Source organism: Onychomys torridus, chromosome 15 (assembly GCF_903995425.1).
Source record: "Onychomys torridus chromosome 15, mOncTor1.1, whole genome shotgun sequence".
NCBI lineage: Eukaryota > Metazoa > Chordata > Mammalia > Rodentia > Cricetidae > Onychomys > Onychomys torridus.
Window position 1 is genome coordinate 50,468,414 of NC_050457.1, and position 20,969 is coordinate 50,489,382.

Genomic DNA, 20,969 nt, shown 5'->3' on the forward strand with positions numbered 1-20,969 from the left:
TGGGTTTTAATCACTTTGGTGAACCTGTGAATTTCTCCTGTTTAATGCCGGTCTGCTTTCTGTTCTTGTGTTTTGTGTCAGCTTTGGCATCCAGCATGATGGAAAAGAAAATGACTGTGAGCCTGTGGGCAGGCACCCATACATCATGTCCCAGCAAATTCAGTATGATCCCACCCCACTGACATGGTCAAAGTGCAGTAAAGAGTACATCACTCGCTTCCTGGAGTAAGTGCAGTTCCTTTCATGGTGGCCTCACGTGGGTCTCTAAGTCAGACGTTGTAATGAGTTTTCCATGGTGGACTTAAGGCCTGGGAAAGACTTGGTTTCATGTTCCATTCCCAGTATCATGGTGGCACCATAGGAGTGGAAGCCCCATCTGCTTGCTGACTGTGCCCCCTGTCCACAGGCAAGTGAGCAGCAACCTGCTTCTTCCTGGTTGATACTGTCCCAATGTGTGTGTGTGTGCATGTGCGTGTGCGTGTGCGCATGTGCGTGTGCGTGTGCGTGTGCGTGTGTGTGTGTGTGTGTGTGTGTGTGTGTGCTCATGCCTGTGTGCATGCATGTGTGTATTAGATTAAGTTACTGAGACTGACAGACTGACAGGTCAGAAATGTTCAGTCAAACCTGTTAACAACAAAATCACGATTGTCTATTTCCCCACCTTCCTATGTTTTGTTTTGTCTTTGTTACCTTGGCACACACTACTAGAGTTATGTGGGAAGGGAAACCTCAGTTGAGCAAATACTTCCATCAGATCGCCTTTTGGCAAGTATGTAGTGCATTGTCTTGATTACTGATTGATGTGAGTGGGTAGGGGGTCTTGAGTTGTATGAGAAAGTAGGCTGAGTAAGCCATAAGGAGCAAGCCAGTAACAAGCATTCTTCCATGACTTCTGCTTCAGTTCCTGCCTCCAGGTTTCTACCTTTGCCCCCCCCCCCATAGATAGAATGGTACCCAGAAGTAGAAGAAGCAATAAGCTTTACAAGAATACAAAGCTACATAACCGTAACATATATACAGAGGACCTAGCTCAGACTCATACAGAGTCCTGCTCTGTTTTGGGGAGGGAGAAGGAGGAGGGGTGGATCTGGGGGAGAGGTGAGGTTGGGGGACTGGGAGGGAAAACTCCAGTCAGGATATAATGTATGAGAAGAAAATTTATTGAAAGAGGAGGAGGAGGAAGAGGAAGAGGAGGAACAGGAGGAGAATATAATAATCCCTGTCTTCCCAAGTTGCTTTTGGTCATAGTCTTAATCACAGCAATAGAAACCTCACCAGGACACCTAAAATTTGTATTTCCTAGATAACAACGAAATGTATTCTGTTGGATATGATTTGCATTTGCTTCTATCAACTTTCTTCGAAGGCCCATAGGGTTCTCTTGCTTGCAAGTATAAGGCTGTCAGGAAGGACAAAGAATAAATTGTTATGATGAAAATGTCTATTGGATAACTGGAAAGAGTCATAAGCAACTGCTCTGGTATTTTGTTTTGACTTGTTTGCAGCCGAGGCAGGGGATTCTGTCTTGATGATATCCCCAAAAAGAAAGGTTTGAAGTCCAACGTCATTGCACCAGGAGTGATTTATGATGTTCATCACCAGTGCCAGCTCCAATATGGCCCCAATGCTACGTTTTGCCAGGAAGTGGAAGTAAGTGCTGGGTTTTTTGGTGCCTCTGGTGGGTCTGTGCAGGGTTTGAGATCTGAGCATGCTGAAGGAAGCACCAGGGAAACTGTAGGCCCAGGCCCGGAAATGAAAGTTTTTTAAATATGTTCATATTTATGCAAATCAGAAGTATACAATTGGGATCATTGACATTCTCAGATCCAACTTTCTTGGAGTTCTGTGGAAAACAGAATCCTATGCAGCTTGGAGGCAGTTCCATGGTGATTTACAGAGTTTAGACTCATTCCCAGTCACTCTTCTTCTCCGTTATTTTCAAGTCTTGGCATCATGCTCTTAAACAACATCTCAGTCTTGCCTTCTTCATTACCACTGCTGTCTCAGCTCTGCTGCTCTTCTCTTGATACTGTGACTACCAACCAACCCTCTACCTACTACTCAAAATGCTGTTCCCATTATTTTAAAAGCACAAATCTAACCACGCTTCTATTCTGTTCTTAGAGTCACAACTAACCTTTGGAAACAATCCCAAGTCCTTGTGTCACATTCTTTTATAGCTTGGACCCAGTCTACCCTACATTTTAAAAAAAACTTTATATATTTTAAAATAATATACATATGATAGATGATAGATAGATACATGTAATCCTATTTGTCAATTCTCGGTTCCTGTTAGCTTCTTATCTTCTAAGTTACTAGGTTTTTCTTACAGCTGTACCTCCATGCAGGATTTGAAAGTGCAACAGAGTGCAATCTCACATTTGTTTTTCAGAATATCTGCCAGACACTGTGGTGCTCTGTAAAAGGCTTCTGTCGCTCAAAGCTGGATGCTGCTGCAGACGGGACACGCTGTGGTGAAAAGAAGGTGATGTGTCCTTTGCCTGAGGAAGAAAGGTGGGAGGTCACTTGGCCTGGAGTTCTTGGAAAGAGGCGGGAAGAAGGCCCTGGAGGTTGTGATGAGCACCCAGTGTCGCTCACACAGTCAGACCAGACACGGGAAATTATTCCACCTCTGCTGCTCTTTCCAACCTTTGCAGGGACCAGGTGGTCTGTCAGAAAGGGCTGAGCACAGCTCTGTACTTTACCTGCAGACCATTAGCCCCATCTTCCTCTGATGAACTTCTATGACGTTCCCGGTCTTTTTGGAGCTTGCTAATCAACTTTCATTTTTGACATTTCTCCCTCAAGACTGAAAAGCTTAGGCGAGTGGCTTCTTTTCACTAACATCAGATTGGGGTCCTTTATAATCTTCCTTCTCACTGTTTGGCATGACTAAATGTCTTAAAGTTCTGCCCACTTTCTTAAGTAGAAAAGTCTTACAGCCACAACTTGCAGACTTTAGATCTCCTCCAGACTGCCCGAGGGGATGGTGACCCACTAGGTGATTTGAGTTATTGTAGGTCTGTGACTTAGAAGGAGTTTAGTGGGTATCTTTTTATAGCTTGAGTTTGGCACCATCCATCACTAAGTTTATAGATACAGGATAACACTGATACTAGAAACTAAATGTATTGAGGAAGTATGTGAGCCCTTTTCTGTGCGGCCCCTGATGTATTATCCTAGGAAGTCTGACTTGGAAAGAACTGGGTTCAGGCTAAGAAAGCCTTTGGATCTGCTTGCTATGGAATCTTCCTGACACATGTTCCCCTATCATTATCTCTTTGCAGTGGTGTATGGCTGGAAAGTGTATCACAGTGGGGAAGAAACCAGAGAGCATCCCTGGAGGCTGGGGACGCTGGTCCCCCTGGTCCCACTGCTCCAGGACCTGTGGGGCAGGAGCTCAGAGTGCGGAGAGGCTTTGCAACAACCCTGAGTAAGGCCTGGCATGGTTTGCTTTCTTTTCTCTGTCCGCGCTGGGACACTCTTCTCGAATGGCAGAACGCCATTCCTGAAGTTGTCTGAGAGAAATTGGATCACTTCTCAAAGGCGAAAAGACCCAGAGGATTCACTCAGGGTGGAAAAAAGGACGTCTGTCTCAATATGTTTTAACTTGGCATTGGAGTCTTAGCTGACAAGTAAGCTTATTCCATCATTTGGAGGAAACCAAGCCAACTTCTTTTAAATGTATCAGAAAATTTCTTTTAAACATTCTATCTATACAGAAGCCTTTGGGAGCTTATTCAATTAGAGCCTTCCAGATAACTACACTCTATCAGTAAGAAGTAGATTCATTAAACTCAGTTTTGTTAATATGCTTATAGGTGGGTTTCAATCACAGTGAATGCACAATTACATAAAAGTATTCATCCCTCATGTAAGTAGTAAAATGGTCATGCACAGTTCTGAAGTTAATTATCAATATTAACATCCTAGCAACATATTTTTATGAATCTTAGGATCCATAATGGTCTGTAAAGGATTTCATAATTCACTTTCTATTTTTTAATTCAATATTTTCATATAATGAACTCATAATGTTACATATGTGTGTGAGTTAAGTTTAAATTGTCATGCTCTTAAATATATTGCAATCTTGATTTCACTACTTACTCACATACAAGTTTCTAAGTATACAATTTTTTTAAAGATTTATTTTATTTATTATGTATACAGCATGTATGGCTGCAGGCCAGAAGAGGGCACCAGATCTCATTACAGATGGTTGTGAGTCATCATGTGGTTGCTGGGAATTGAATTCAGGACCTCTGGAAGAGCAGCTAGTGCTCTTAATAAGTATACAGTTTTGAAGGATGCATTTGATATATTTTAGAAGTGGAAACTAGACTACAGTTCTTTTTTCCTAGACTTACCTTTGCTTTGAAGAGTAAGAGTCATGTTTTTTAAAAGCAAGTGATAAAAGTGAATATAAAGCCTCTCAGTATCTAAGTTCCAAATTTTAATCGTCCCCTTTGCTTAATAAACATAGTGAGATATATATATATATATATCATATATATAAATATTTATATTTATATATAAATATAAATAATATATATATCATATGTACATGTGTTATATATGCATACTTTTTGCTATATATAAAGTGTGTCTTTCTAAGAATTAGATTTTAATATCTGTAGCTTAATATATTACCTATTATATAATAAATTACAAATAAGTGGTACTTATGAGGTCACCACTTACAAATATAAAGATTTGCTTAAGGAAGGATGATATAATTGTTTTAAAATTTTGTCCCTCAATAAAACTGTATTACTTCAAAAATTCAACAGCAGGACTTTCTTATATAGTACTTTATTTTTAGAGAAAATATTTATCATTTTGGCCAGAAGTGTGCTTTTAAAGATAGAAAATATAGATAATTTTCTCTGAGACTTGTGGTATGTATTCAGCCATCTCCCTAAATTTGGGAAGATGTTCAGTAACATATTAGTCTCCAGAGAAGGTAAGATGTGGCTGAGGAATTGAAGAATGATTCCCTATTTGAATGTTAGAGGATAAGATATCCTAAAGCCCATCTCCAAGGCTGCAATTGCTCAGTCTTATTGGGTGAGTGATAACATCTGATGCCATAATTAATTTTCTTGATTTTGTTGAGACCACTGTCAATGGGAACTATAGCAGGCTTTTTTTCTTTTGGGCAACTAACCATCTCCCAAATCATGACATAGAGACTTTTTATTAGTTATAAATGCTCAGCCTAGCTTAGGCTCATTTCTGGCTAGCTCTTTTAACTTAACCTAACCTGTTTCTCTTTATCTACCTTTTGCCTGTGGGCTTTTTACTTTTCTTTCCTTCTGTGTGTCTTACTTTCACTGCTTCTTATGTCTGGCTGGCTGGTGGCTGCCTGGCTTCTTGCCCTGGTTGTATCTCTCTCTTTCTCCCTTGTTCTCTTCTCTCATTCTTCCTCTTAGATTTCTCCTCTAATTTATTCTCTTTGCCTGCCAGTCCCATCTATTCTCCTGCCTAGCTATTGGCCATTCAGCTTTTTATTAGCTCAATCAGGTGCCTTTTGCAGGCAAGGTGAAACAAATGCAACACATCTTTACATAATTAAATACATATCCTTACATCATGAAACAAAGGTAACCTAAATCAATGTAACACACTTTTACACAGTTAAAGTAACATTCTGCAGCATAAACAAATGCTAACACGTCTATACTTAGTTAAAATAATATTCCACAACAAGGAACAAGTCGTATAAAGATCTCTGTGATTCCAGTCACACAGTCAGACTAGTGTATGAGCCAGCTATACCCACTTAACGCTGGAAGCTTTCTTTGATCACAATTAATATACAATTGTCTAAAAAAATTATTTTTCTCTGGGTACTTTTCCTGACCTTACCTTTGAGAGTGGTCACATGAGACCAATCACAGGGGTACTGGCAGAGTTTGGCTCATACGAGGCTCTTGGTAATATTTGTCGAATGGAAATATGATGGACAGGTGCCAAATCACAGAGTCTCTGTTATTGAACGGACACTAGCATGACCTCAGAAGTTAAGGACAGTTCTTAGTACCTCCTACAAGGAAGAGATGAATGAAAGGCCTGCTAGGTGAGCTGCCCTAAGCTCAAGTAACACTGAGAAAGATGGGGATGGGAGTAGAGTGATTCTCATGAACGTCAAAGACAACAAGAACATGACTAGACTTGTGGGATTGTCTCTCAGGGCTGCAGATTAGCTGAGACAGCCACTGTCAGCTGGGAAAACACACCTCTTGCTTCCAGCATGTACTTGCATCTCTCCTGCTCACAAATCCACCTTTTCTCTGAGACTGTTCTCTAGGTCTCTCCGTTCCAAGAACTCTTTCTAGCCAGCCTCACTTCCACTTAGCGCTCTCTCCTATCCAGAGTTTTGTTGTACTCATGGTCATGCATACTTGGTTATTATGTTAAAATTCCCCACTTCTGGGGCTGGCCAGATGGCTCAGAGGTTAAGTGCACTGACTGCTCTTCCAGAGGTCCTGAGTTCAATTCCCACCAACCACATGGTGGCTCACAACCATCTGTAATGATATCTGGTGCCCTCTTCTGGTCATACATACTGTATACATAATAAATAAATAAATCTTTAAAAAAATTCTCACTTCTTATGTAGGTTTATTAAGGGTTAGAGAGATGGCTCAGCCACTAAAGGCTAGGCTCACAACTACAATTTATTTTAATGTTTTGACAACATTGTAAATTTCAAGGAATCACAGGAATTGTGTTGACTATATACTAATTCTGTCTTCCTCACAGCACAGTGTTGAGAACAGTGTTGTATTTCCATGTTGGTTTGTATTCACGATCTCTAAAAGAATGTATTGTGTTGTCAATTCTTAGCATGTACTATCTACTACTCTATTAAATATCTATGTGCATTGTCTCATCGAACCTTTAATATCTTTGCAAAATAAAGATCAGTATGCTCATTTCATAACAAAAAACAACTGAGACTCAGAGAATTAAGATAGCTTGTTTAGATTTATCTGACTGCTAGAAAATTAAGCTGATTTGAGCCCTCATCTTTGGCCCCATTATGTTACACTACAGTGTTGGTCACCGTATCACTCTGGGGTACAGCAAGGTATAGGTAAGAAGGTGAAATAAGTCACCTTGGAGCTTTTAAAAGATATATAGCTGCCCTCTGCTTCTCTGAGAGCAGATTTGATGCACCATCTTCTCCCCTTATACATGATATTGACTGAGGGGTTCTCATATCCCCACATGGGCTACAAAGGAAATAAAAGGTGGCAAATCTATAAATAAGATTAATTTACTTCTTTATTGAATAGTTAAGATGTCACTGTGCTCACAGCACTACATAGAGGAATTAGAAGTTGGACAGTCGTTAAAGGACTACCTTCAAGAAAAATCCAGTAAGTACAGTTAGAATGTGGAGTGTCTTTTAAAATGAGAAAGAGATCACTTGTGGTTGGAGTCCAGGAAGGATTTATGATGGAAGGAGCATTTATTTGGTCCTCAAAGAATAGACAGCATTTAGATATGTGAAAACTCAAGAGGAAGGAAGTTCAGCAGAGGCACAGAGAAACACTAGGACATAGGGAGAAGTATATAAAGAAGACTATGCAAGGTAAGACTGAGAGAGTCAGTTAAGGTAGGACCACAAAAGCCCAGAGTGCCAGTCTCAAGATCTGAGACTTTATTGACATGATTTCCAGCTGCTGAGTGATACTAAACATCTTTAAACAAGAAACTAATACACTTAAGATAACCTAGTAGTATACAGACAACATTGTGCATCACAGATTGTATTTGTTTTCAATGGACAAAGGGAACAGAGGAATGAAGGAATGGAGCAACAGTCAGACTGGTCTGGTAGCTAAATAATTAAGAGAAAAATACATAAAAATACAACTCTATAGGTTGGACATGGTGGTGAATGTCTTTGTTGTTGTTGTTGTGTGGGTGGTTGGTTGTTTGTTTTTCAAGACAAGGTTTCTTTGTGTAACAGTTCTGGCTGTTCTGAAACTCAAAGAGATCTGCCTGCCTCTGCCTTCCAAGTGCTGGGATTAAAGGCATGTGCCAAGCATTCCCAGTGAATGCTTTTGATTTTAGCACTCTGGAGGGTGAAGACAGATCTTTGTGAGACCAAGGCCAGCTTGGCCTACCTAGCAAGTTTCAGGCCAGTCAGGAGTACATAATGAGATCTGGTTGCAAAAACAAACAAATAAGTAAATGCAAAGAGCTGGTAGCTAGGTCCGAGATTGGCCACATATGAATGATTCTGCAATCTGGCCATTGTTATCACAAAGAAGGAATCAGAGAAGGAATAGATGTTGAAAGGAAAATGATGTTTCTGTTTTGGTCATATATGTTTTCCTGAGGATTTTACAGTTGGAAAGATATATATATATATGTATGTATATATATATATATATATATATATGTATATATATATATATGTATATATATACATATATATATACATATATATAATTAAAGCAGGCATATATAATATATATATTAATAAAATATATATATATATAATTTAAAAACAAGAACATTAGGACTGAAAGGCTGGTGTGAAACATACACACCTCCAAACAGTATGTAATTGGAAGGTTTTATCTGTTTCTTTAGGTCAGACACAGGAATGGTCTGACAAGGAATAGTCATAAAGGAAATGGTTGGCTCTCGGGAAACTCAAAGAGCAGTTTGTCTGTTTCATCTGCAGACCGAAGTTTGGAGGGAAATACTGCACCGGAGAAAGGAAACGCTATCGCTTGTGCAATGTCCACCCCTGCCGCTCCGACACCCCGACTTTCCGGCAGATGCAGTGCAGTGAATTTGACACTGTCCCCTACAAAAATGAGTTCTATCGCTGGTTCCCAGTGTTTAATGCAGGTAAGGGGCCTTCAACATGAATCTCAGACCTCGAGCTTCACAGAAGCCCTGCAAAGGTCAACAGAGAGAACTGCACTATCAGGGGTTCTCAATTGTAGAAGCAGTTATACTGACTGGCTCAAGCTGACCTCTAGATGTTGAAGGCTGAATATGTCCAGTTCTCTGTAGGAGATAAAGGTGATGTCCTTCAAACATAGTGCCTCGCTTTCAATAAATGAGACATGCAGAAATTTAGTTACTCATTGCTTGTTGGTGGTCCCATGGAACCAAATGTAATTTCAGTAGATATTCAGAACAGATGGGGTGGGAATAATTTCAATGTAGCTGATGAGTTTATGTATAATAGGTCTTTCTGTGAATGGAAGACAAAGTAAGGCATTCAAAAAAGTCATTCCATATGGAGGAGAACAACTCAAAAAAGTCAAGATAGTAAGAATGCCTTAATCAGACATTTCTACTGTACCCGAGGTCAACATTTCATATGTGAAGCACAGCATAAGAAGATTAGAAAGTTAGCCAGGCAGCAGTGGTACACACCTTCAATCCCAGCACTCGGGAGGCAGAGCCAGGTGGATATCTGTGAGTTCAAGGCCAACCTGGTCTATAGAGCAAAATACAGGACAGGCACCAAAACTACACAGAGAAACCCTGTCTCGAAAAACAAAAACAAAAAAAAAACAAAAAATGAAAGGAAGAAGATTAGAAAGTAAAACCAAAGATGTAAGGATGCATGTCAAGGGATGAAGACATAACTGAACTGAATAATGTAATTATGGCTTTGGACACACTGTCAGATATAATTTCACATTCTCTCCTGAACATGAAGTCAGTGATCCTTCATCTATGCTAATCATTGTTATTTGAACAAGGAATAAAACAAGGGATAGGCAAGGGAATAAAAAGAACAGATAATCTAACTTTCCTCTGATTATTAGATTTTTGAAATTCCAGTGTGCTGAGATGATGCAAGAATCTCCCACTTGGCTTCTAGAACAATTCTAGTCCATAGCTCTGGAAAGGAAAACTCTACCAAGATTTGCCCACTGTGAGTCTCCAAAACATCTTGATAACTATCATTTTTCCTTGTCCCCAGTTCTTGCTTTGAGGGAGTGAGACAATTGGTTATTGGTGCAACTGAAACATTTGCTTATGGGAAAACCAATGTGTATACTCACATGGACTCCCAAAATAAGTGATGACAAAGGGACCTTTAGTCAGTGCCATCTATGTCTATGTTCTGCATATTGTGTGTTTTGCTGAAACGGTTTGGGTCACTGAATGTATGGGTTCAGTGAGTAGCCTTCTAGGACGAACACACCACAGCTCCACTGGTGTCATAGGTGCTCCATTTGTATCCCAGCCCCTCCCCGAGTACAGAACTGGACTTGACTCTATTGAATGCTGGTGGCTCAAACAGCTTGACTTGGAATAAAAAGGGTTGGTTCAATTTGCCTTTTCATTGATCTATAAGCAATTATCATGTACCTATTTTTTGCCTAGTACGGCTATAGGTACTAAATAAATAAGGTCAGTAAGAGTAGGCAAAGCTTTTGTGTGCTTTAAAGTGACTGGTTTGCATTTTTCACTGGAATTGAATATGCTGATGGCTGAGCTAACTGCCCATTTGTGATTAAAGCAGCTAGCCTCCTGTTTTCCCCACAGCCCTTGTGACCTACCCACCCATCTGAGTTGCTGCTGTTTCTCCCAAGCCACATAAAATGCTTCAAAACTTTTCCTCCTCATCTTAAATGTTTTTATCCTTCATTTTAAGGTTGGCATTTCTGCTTCTAATGATTACTTCTTAAGATTATTAACCCCAAAGGTTGAGCCATCCTGTTTTAGCAGGATCAAAAAATGCAACCTTTGTTTCAATAATTACATGAGCTTTTTTGGGAGAGCAGATGAATCACACAGTGTGAGGGTAAGATTCATCTATTAAAAACAAGTTTATTTATTTATTTATTTATTCATTCATTCATTCATTTATTTATTTATTTTTGCATTTTTTGGTACCTAACGATCACTTTTAGGGTCATTGCCGCTAAGTATTAAGTGGTCTCATTTCTGCAGAACTGAAAGTGCAAACTTTGACTCATTCAGTCACACAACCTTGTTGATGAGGTGAGTCAGACAATATGAGGGCAAGAGTTCACCTGTAAATTGACTTCAGTGCTTTCACTTAGCCAAATTACAGATACTATTGAGCTCTAGAGGGAAAACATCACGTGACTGAGACAGAAGGATGATCAGGGCAGGTGAATAAATGGGAGACAATCAATCAGCACTGGAGGTTTTAGATTCTATGGCTGGCATGGGGGTCAGTGATACACATGACCCATGAGAACGAAGACCATCCGTTGCCACCCTTGCCTCCTTATTTAGAGTCTTATGGGACAGGATAATGATATCTATGGACTCCCTCAAAGTACCATGAGAGAGAAGCTAGAGAAGTGAGTCAGGGACACACAGAACTTTTGACTCAGTATTCCAAACTGTTCAAGGGACACTAAACCTTCCATTTGCATTGCCTTCTTTAGTCAGGGTTCTCTCTGGTCTAAAGCACAGACAAACTCTGGAAGGATAAAAGCAGTAGGTCTAGTGGAAGTGGGAAGGAGACTGGAGTCGGGGAGTTATAATGGGGTAACAGCAGAGGTAAGAGGGTAGTGGAGACAAGGGAGAGGGAAATCTACTAAGACGCACTTTGTTTGAAAATGCCATAGTGTTATACAATATATGCTAATTTTAAAGGTCAATTAAAAACAGTGGTTGGTCTACATGCTGCCTGTTATTATTTTTGCCACAAATATCTATGGATATTTTAGAGACTTTACAAACCACACGCTTACATTCAACAGATATTTGTGTTTTGTGTGTGCAGCATACATCATATATTTTTGTATGGTCTAACACTAAAAGGTGTATCCTATACTGGGAAAACAGAACGGAAAGAAGTTTTAGAATAAGGACTTCTCATCATGGAGATATGTTATTATTATCATGAAATAAAGGAGAGTATTCAAGTTCTATTGTTTCAAAGCTACAACATTATTATAGAAAGAAATATATGTGTTTTATAAACTGTAAACATTCCCAATCAAATGAAAGAAAAATGCGCTCTCATTATATCATCACACTTAATCTATTCTCAGAAAGCAATCATTGTCAATAGCACATTTTTTTTTGTTTGCACAAGAATAGATTGTTCCTGCTGATTCTGAAACTATCTTGAGTTACTAAGTATAGATCACAGAATGAAAGTTCATGGATTCCTCTCAGTTAATTGTACAGCATTTCATTACGGAAATTCAACTTAGTTGATATGTACATTTCTCTTTGGATAAGCATTCCATTGCTGTATGAATGTTCTTGACTTCTCTCACTAAGGATAAGACTTATTTTTATGACAGCCTGAGTTAATGTCTCATGATTAAAATGACATTCTGTATGTATATACACAGAATACTTTCACTAACAATATTAATAATGCCATAGCGTTTAGTTGACAAAGATGAATTAGAAGTCTTTTGCAATAGTAATGTTCAATAGTAATCACTCTCTGAAAGAGGTTAACGCTTTAATGTTTACAACACTACCCTGCAAAGGGCCTTCTCTGTGCAGAGGAAACTCTGAAAACTTTGAGCTAGGAATAAAATTTGGGTCACAGTAGCTCAAACTCCAGTGCCGAGTGTAGGAGACTCCCCAATCCTGAATTTCTTTCTGCATCTCATTGAGTTTCTATTCCTTCCCAGCCTCTTCTGGCTGGCAGTATCTGATCAACATATACTTGATCTGAATGTCCCTAAGAACATGGCTGTTGAGGACACTGCAAACCCACAGCCACAGAATTATCAACAGGAGGACCTCTGTAGTTAAGACACAGGCAAGATATCTTTGAATGAGGTCCACAGTTACAGTAAAAGAAAGTCTGGAGATACTTTCTGTCTGAACAAGATCTATATACCTTATGCTAAATGTGTAAGCTGCCAGTTATTTAGAAAATATGAAAAAAAAGCATAAACTTAAAGCAAGGTTGATTAATAATGAATAATCTGCAGAGAGATTTTGTGTTTGTTTGTTTGTTTGTTTGTTTGTAACGAGAAATGAGCAGCCATTACAAGTCTCTTAACTACTTGAAGAAACTGGAATGAAACTCATAAAATGCCAGTGCTACTTTTAATGAATTTTAGAACTCCTTAAGCTAATGATGATATAGAAATGATGACCATCATTTGCTGAGCACTTATTGTTTGTATTTAGCATAGAGCCGAGTACTTGACATACTGCTGAAGCACAGAAAAATTAAGTCATTTTCTCTTGACAATATTAGATTTTCATGAACTGAAACTCTTTCATCTGTTCTCTGTAGAAATTATTATTTCAGCATCTAATATCTTCTCCATATGTATGTACCATGACCTAATGTATATTAAATTAAAATGGAATCTAATTGGTGTGTTACCAAGTTTGTGTGATGGTACAAATAAATGGACCCATTAAATATCTCATCAAAGACATTTATGTGGAATAAAAGACTTTTAAATGACATATTGAAGTGGGTAGTACTCTGGACCCTGAACTCAAATAATCTGGTGGATTAGCTTTGCCATTCATACTGTAAGACAATGGGATTTACCTCTCTTAAACCTACATTTTCTAAATCTTGATATAAGTAATAAAATTACTAACTTCACAGGAGTTGTGAAAAGGGATAACCTGTATAAATCAAAACAAAGTCTAGAAATAATGTTTAGTAAAGCATTACCTGCTAATTTCAGCAAGTCAAATTTCTTTTAATTTACTATATAAACAAGACTAACAAAAAATCTCTTTGGGTAGTTTTATCTTTCAGGAGGGATGTCACACATCACAGACCCACAAACCTATAACAAGCATGGGGACTTCACCACTCAGGAACTTAACATGGATGGAGGGTTATTCACTATAAAAACACAGTTATATGACTGTAAGATCAAGTGCCTCCTTAAATCTTGCATTCTACTTCACGCCCTGACTCTTCCCAGAAGCTTTGAAGTAAATAGGCATTTTATTTTGTTTGCATTAAAGTCTTACCATATAGCCTTGACTGTCCTAGAACTCATTATATAGACTAGATTGGCCTCTTATTCACAAGATCCATCTGCTTCTGCTTCCTGGGTGCTGGAGTTAAAGGTGTGTTAAAGCACACCTAGCAAAATGTAACCTTTAAATGAAATCTCTGCAGTTATTGAGGAATGTTTTCTTTTCTGCATGTGTCCATTTACAAAATCATGAATCTGATTTCTCAAACTCAAATCAGTGTCATAGTAATTGGTTCCCTAGATTGAACATACAAACGAATGTTCTCATCCCTGGGAAAGCATAATTACTCCCAGGTGGCTGCCCCTATGTGCTTCTACTCCAGTTTGGTCAGTGACAGTGTTAATCTCATGCCATGAAAGGAAATCGACAGTAATCCTAGTTTATGTTTTATCCTATCTTTTATGATTCTGTCCATGGCCTTTGTAGAATAATCTCCTTGACATATTCCAGCTCTGTCTATCTTCTCAGGCAACTATGAAACCATTTGGTGTTCTTCATTTACATATTCCTTCCTTTAAGCTTTAGACCAATGTATCTGACCTCTGTCTCCAGTTTGTCCAGAGGACTTAGTATTTAGTGTTTAGACTCTTTGCTCTTGGCTATGCTTGCTTGAGTTTTACACTTTTATTTTTGTCACATGGATCATCACATCCTTAAACCAACATAGTTAGTGCTGGACACCTTTAGTTTTGCATCTGATGTTTATCCACGTAGGATAAGGCTGGTCTCAGCGTCAAGAGGCCACCAGCTCTGCCCATATTACACAGATCTAAGGGAGTTTCCTGTGGGGGTTTCTGAAGAAGACATTCTCAAGTTCTCACCTAAAGAAGTGTGGCTTGGAGTATAGCTGCATGGTAGAGTGCTTCCCTAGCATGTGGGAGGCAGTAAATTCAATTTCTAGCTCTGCAGTAAAATACCACACTCAAACTATATCATTTAAAAGAAAAATACTACCTTACATATTATCCGAGTAGCACATGTACAGATACAGGTAGGTGTGTTTTATCATTGTTCCTGTCTTTGTTCCCAAGGCAGTGAAAAACTGACCCTAAGAATGGCTTCAAAGTAGGACCCATGGTAAAGGGATGGGCTCTTGTGATAATTAGCTTTGGTTCCAATTTGCAAAATCTCATATTCTTTGTCTCTATGTAGTTGTCAATTTGTATATAAGCACTTCTTGGGGTTGGGAGAAATATGACTACTCATTAGGGGATGTGTTAAGATGGCGGTGCTGGTGTTGGTGCCGTAGGAAGAGACTGTCTCCCCCTAAAACTTGGCTTGCCTTGCTAAAGAGATCAAGTGTCACACCTGTCTTGATCCTGTATTACCTGTTATGATTATTGATTTTCTAGGTTAACACTAAATGTCTCAGGCTTTCTTATTTTTAGGTACACAGTTCAGTGTAGGATTGAAAAGTCTCCTCAGTTACAACAAAGGACATAATAGTATTTTCAACCAATCTCACAAATATAATTAATTAGAAGGTTTTGCTGACAAAAAGATGAAAAATGCCTACATTTTAGCAAGAGTCTTGGAAAGGCAAAAGATGAGTTCTTAAATGGTACTTGTAGGTCATGAGTACACAGGAATCTTGGGGAAGGGTCTGAGCTACAGAATTAACTCACGGGGATTTACCTTTTTCTCACTTCAGCACATCCTTGTGAGCTGTACTGCAGACCCATAGATGGACAGTTTTCTGAGAAAATGCTGGAGGCCGTCATCGATGGCACCCCTTGTTTTGAAGGCGGCAGCAGCAGAAATGTCTGTATTAATGGCATATGTAAGGTATTGGGTATGTTTCTTTAATCTACAACTTTACAAAATGGTGGTTTTGGAATTTATGAAGTCAGATGTTGTGGCTTATATTGTTATGACACTTACATATATCTGATCTCTTCATTAATAAATGGTCAGATACACAAGAAGATAAGACCTCTCAATACTCATTAAAGCCACAGTTTGTTCTGAGTAATTTTTCCAGATGATATTTTATTTTTTTGATTTGCTAATGGTCACAATGATATTATTTCAGACATCAAGCAGAGTCAAACTGAAGAGCCCAATTAAAGGCACATTATAGGAAAAGGCAGCCTAGACTATTTTAAGAATATTAAATTTGAAAAAAAAAACTCATCCTAATAAAGTTTTCTATAAAGTTTCTCCATTGTCAGCCTGAAGGAAAGAACATGATAGGTAGTAATAACATAGGCTGTTGATTTTAAGTATTTCTAGACTCACCCTATTAATCAACTCGAGCTTTACCCATTTAGACCTGATTTGTTAATGCTGTGAATAGTAAAGCCATTAAAACTACTTCTTGTCACTTGCATTTAATTTTTCAAAGAATGGAGGAATAAGTCTTGTGATTCAAAGCCCAGGCATAACTCTATCTAAAGAGAAGGAGCTTATAGTTAGTTAAAGGAAAATGGTCCTGTGACACCTAATGTACTGTTAATAAAACAATGATTTAGCCCTCATGCTCAAGACTAGGAAATCATTCCACACCATCATTTATCAGCTATATCATCTTGGACATCTTTCTGTAAGACTCAGATTTCTGTCATTAAAATTAAGATATTATTTTTCTCATTTTTATTATTTCTTTGAAAATGTCATGCAATGTATACTAGTCATATTCATTTTCCTCCCAAATCCAACTCCCACTTCCCTACCCACCTAACTTTGTATCTCTTTTTTTTCCCCATCAAGTATAGTTTCTGTTGCCTTTGTACTCTTGAATATGTGGCATCCCTCTAAAGTAGGATCAGCCTGCCAGAGGCCACATCCTTCAGGAAATTTGATTCTCCTTCATCTATCAGCTATCAGTTGCTAATAGCTCCATGATGAGATTTTCATCTGGCTTGAGCTTGTATAGGTCTTATGTATGCTACTACAACTGCAGCCATATCATGGGTGCAACTGCCTTGCTGTGTCTGGAAAACACTGTCCCCTTGTGTCATCCGCTGCCCCCAGCCCTTACAATCTTTCTGCCCCCTCTTCTGCAGTGATTCCTGAGCCTTGGGAGGAGACAGTATGATATAGATGTCCCGTGTAGGGGGCTAAGCACCCTGAGGTCTCTTATGCTCGGCATGCTAACCAGCTGTGTGAGCATCTCTATTAATTATTATCTACGTTAAAAAGAAGCTTCGGGCTGGAGAGATGGCTCAGAGGTTAAGAGCACTGACTGCTCTTCCAGAGGACCTGAGTTCAATTCCCAGCACCCACATGGTGGCTCACAACCATCTGTAATGAGATCTGTTGTCCTCTTCTGTATACATAATAAATAAATCTTAAAAAAAAAAAAAGAAGCTCCTCTGGTGAGGGTGGAGAAATACACTAATATCTGGGTATAATATAATTAGGAATCCATTTAGTGCTGTGGCCATTTAACAGAGTCATAGTAGCAGGTTTTCCCCCTAGGACCTAGGACCTGTCTAGCCACAGGTTCTTGACTCTGATAAACAGTGACAGGTCTGAGTTTCAGCCTGTAGAGCAGGCCTCCCATCCAATCAGAAAGTGGCTGGTTGTTTCCATGACATTCATGCCACTATTGCCCCAGGGCCCCACTTTTTCAGGCCAGTTAGAACTCATGGGGTTCACATCTGGCTAAGATTGATGATCACTTTTCTCCTCCAGTGGTATGATAGCTCCTTTCAACACTATGAAAGCTAGCCAGGAGGGGTAAAGCTTGTAGGTGAGTGCCAGTTTTATTTCTCCATGTTCTCATCCAAGTATGTAGTGTCTTTAGCCATATGATCTTACCCTCAAGTATTTGAGGGTACCAAGAGAAATGGCAATAGTTTGTAAGGTTTGCAGGAACTATGGCAATTTACCGGCCAACCGCTCTAAAAGAGATAAGCCATTCCTGGTACTTGGCCTTTTATTTGTTGACTTCTGGTAACTAGTAGTGGCATTATTGCCCCATTATAGGGTAACTTCCCTTTAACTCTTTGTATATATGTACACATACATCTATAGTAGTAATTTCCACGTGATTTATTCAAAATGTTTTTGAGGTTAGTTATTGCTCCCCATATCCCCTACTTTACTCTTCCTTTTATCCCCCACTCATTGAACCTTTCCTGTTAATTAGCACACGTTAGCCCTCCACACCACTGAATTCTGTCTTCTATTTCCCTTCTGTTGAAATCCACCTCTCATGGCTTCTTACTAATTTCTTGACTTCTGTGGGGGTTCCAAATGGAACACACCTATCCAAAGATTCAAAACTAACCTCCGTAAATGAGAGGAAATCAAGCAATGTTTGCCTTTCTGAGTCTGTGCTACTCATAATGTGTATTTCCAGTTCCATCCTTTACCAGAAATTTTCATAATTTTGCTTTTCTTAGCACTTTAATAATATGCCATTGTGGAAATGAACTACCCTTGCAGAGAGTTCTCGAAGGATGAAACACAAAAGACTGAGCATCATTTTTAAAAGGCCAACATCTTTAGCTATCAGAAAAATACAAATGAAAACCATTTTGATATTTTATCTTATTCCAATCAGAAGGTCTAAGAGCAAAAACAGATTAACAAGCAAACAAATAAAAGGAAAATACAGTGATGATAAGTGCTGATTGCCTAGCATGGGTAAGGTAAACGGGGATATTTACTGTTGGTGAGGATGCAAACTGATACATCCCCTATGTAAACCAATGTAGAGGTCAGGGCCATCAAAAAGCTAGGAGAAGATCTACCACATGATCCAGCTGTACAATTCTAGGGCATATACCCAAAGGACTCCCCATCCTAATAGAGGTAATTGATCACTGATGTTCATTATTGCTCTATTCACAATAGCAAGAAAATGGGAACAGCCTGGGTGTTTAATGGACAATGAATGGATGATGAAGATGAGCATAGTACATTGTATGCATGGATGAACTTTTCAAACAATAAATAAAAATGTTATTTTTTAAAATTAGTATTTTAATATATCTATTTAATATGGATTGCCAAATATTTTTTATAAGATCGTATTCCCTAAACTGTTAAAAGAAGCACTGATATACACAATAAACTCAATGCATTTTACTTTGTAAAGAATTATAACAATGTTTTTTTCAACTGAGCAGAATGAAAAACCATTGCATAAATGTTTAGTGTCCCAGGATGGTGTATTTTCCATCTTGAAATTGCTTTTGTCTTTACCTAAGTGGAGACCAAAACACACGAAGCAAGAGATTTCCAGGTTCTAGTGAGCTAATAACAAGTCATGATTAGACTTCAATTTTAAAAGCATTTAACCAAAATTCTCTATTAAATCAATTAGTTTTCATGGCAGCTACAAAGAGCCCTAAACATGTATTTTGGATTAGGTCAGTTTAGATATTTCAAGACCAAATAACTCCAACTCTAAAGAGGGAATTCTGGCTAATGTAGATGTCCTGGCTACATTTTTAGAAGCATCAAGACAGCTTTTGAAAAAATTACTGATGTGGGGGGCTTTATCTCAAACTTGTTAAGTCAGAATCCCATGACAGAGACACTGATAATTTTAAAAGCTCCCAACTTGAGTATGCAGTCAGGGTTGAGAACTGCAATGACCAGAAAGGTAATGCTAAAATTGACTTTTAGACCTGAGTAAATTTGCATGTATAAAGATACCATTTTATTTTGCATATGAAAACCGGTGTTTTGAGCAAAATACAAGGAGTCCTGGTTGTCTCTACTGAAATCAATCAAATGGACATAATAGAATTTCTTTCAGTTGGCTTTCTCCTCTTTCTAGATGTCAGTTAAGGTCTTTTTCAGGAGCTATAGCTGCCTACTTTCTGTAGATCCACACTAAGTTTTTAAGCTCAAAAACTTAGGTCAAATAAAATATACATAATAGTCTAGATACATATCCTCCCAAGATCTAGGTTGCAGCAATTTTCTAGCATTATTAGTGTCCTTATTCCATTGCTATAGTCTCTGAATTAGCTAAAGACTAAGTTTCAATACAAAAAGTAAGCCCTTGATACTTCCTTAGCAGGAAACAACAAGCCACCATTTCCAAACTAGCTCTGCCATCGAGCAGTCTGGGTTCAAATTCAAGCTCTGCAAACATGGATCAGGTCAGCCATTCAGGAACAGGTGATTACAGTGTGGCTGGATACTGTAGCAAAGTGCCAGAAAGATCCTTCTGGAAACTTCTGTCAGTGTCAACTCAGGTGATCCAAGGATGCCTTTCCACTGACAGGAGGAGGAAAGTCCTGTAGAGTATCCCGAGAGTGTCTTGAGGGAAAGTGTAAATTAACCTTGGGAGAGAGTGTTGGATGCAGTGTGAGATGCCCCAAAGAGAGACTTCTCTGTTAGCCTGGAGGAACAGCTATGGGTATGGTGGGGGTCATGGACCCCACTATGAGGGTTTGAGCTCTACATTTACAGCAGTTGTGAGCTATTGAAGAGGTAAGATGAAAGGTGATGTGAGAGTTTCAAATATGACTGCGGAAACTACTTAGCCTCTCTGAACTACAACCTAAAGAGGAAAAGTAAAACTATAGTAGGGCTATCATAAACTGCTTCCTATCAGCTCGGTGACTTAAGACCGAAGAAACATATTGTCTTAGAATTCTAGACGCTAGAAGTCTGAAGTCAAGTGTGAACATGGCCATGTTCCCTCTGAAGCCTTCAGTGAAGACTTTGGCACCCCATGCCAGTTCTGACTTTCAGCTACCTCACTCCATTTCCTGTCTCCATCTTCATTAGAACTGTCTTCACTCCGTGTGTCTGGGTCTGCAAAACTCTTCATCAGGGTACCAGCTACTAGGGTTAGCACCACTAATGGGGTCAACCCTGTATGACCACTTCCTCTTTTGACTGTATCCACAATGATCCTCTCTCCTCCATAAGACCACATTCACAGGTACCAGAGGTAAAGATGTCAACATGTGTGAGTGCACATCATTGGATCTTCAGCAAATTAAGGCAAGGAAAGCTTTATGCTATTGTTCCTTTTGTTAAGTGGCAATATCATTTATCTATTCTGATCCAGTAAGTATATCTCTGGCCTGCCTTCATAC

At 38.9% G+C, this 20,969-nt stretch overlaps 1 protein-coding gene across 1 annotated transcript in view; it reads left to right on the plus strand.

Moving 5' to 3' along the window:
- The window catches only part of Adamts12 (ADAM metallopeptidase with thrombospondin type 1 motif 12), a 253,145-nt gene that overhangs the window by 154,098 nt on the left and 78,078 nt on the right, over positions 1–20,969 (plus strand). Inside the window, exons 8-13 of the mRNA XM_036207207.1 lie at positions 82–225; positions 1,506–1,650; positions 2,396–2,488; positions 3,291–3,436; positions 8,711–8,880; positions 15,611–15,744. Coding sequence (XP_036063100.1) covers positions 82–225; positions 1,506–1,650; positions 2,396–2,488; positions 3,291–3,436; positions 8,711–8,880; positions 15,611–15,744 — 832 coding nt within the window. The remainder of the gene's footprint in view (positions 1–81; positions 226–1,505; positions 1,651–2,395; positions 2,489–3,290; positions 3,437–8,710; positions 8,881–15,610; positions 15,745–20,969) is intronic.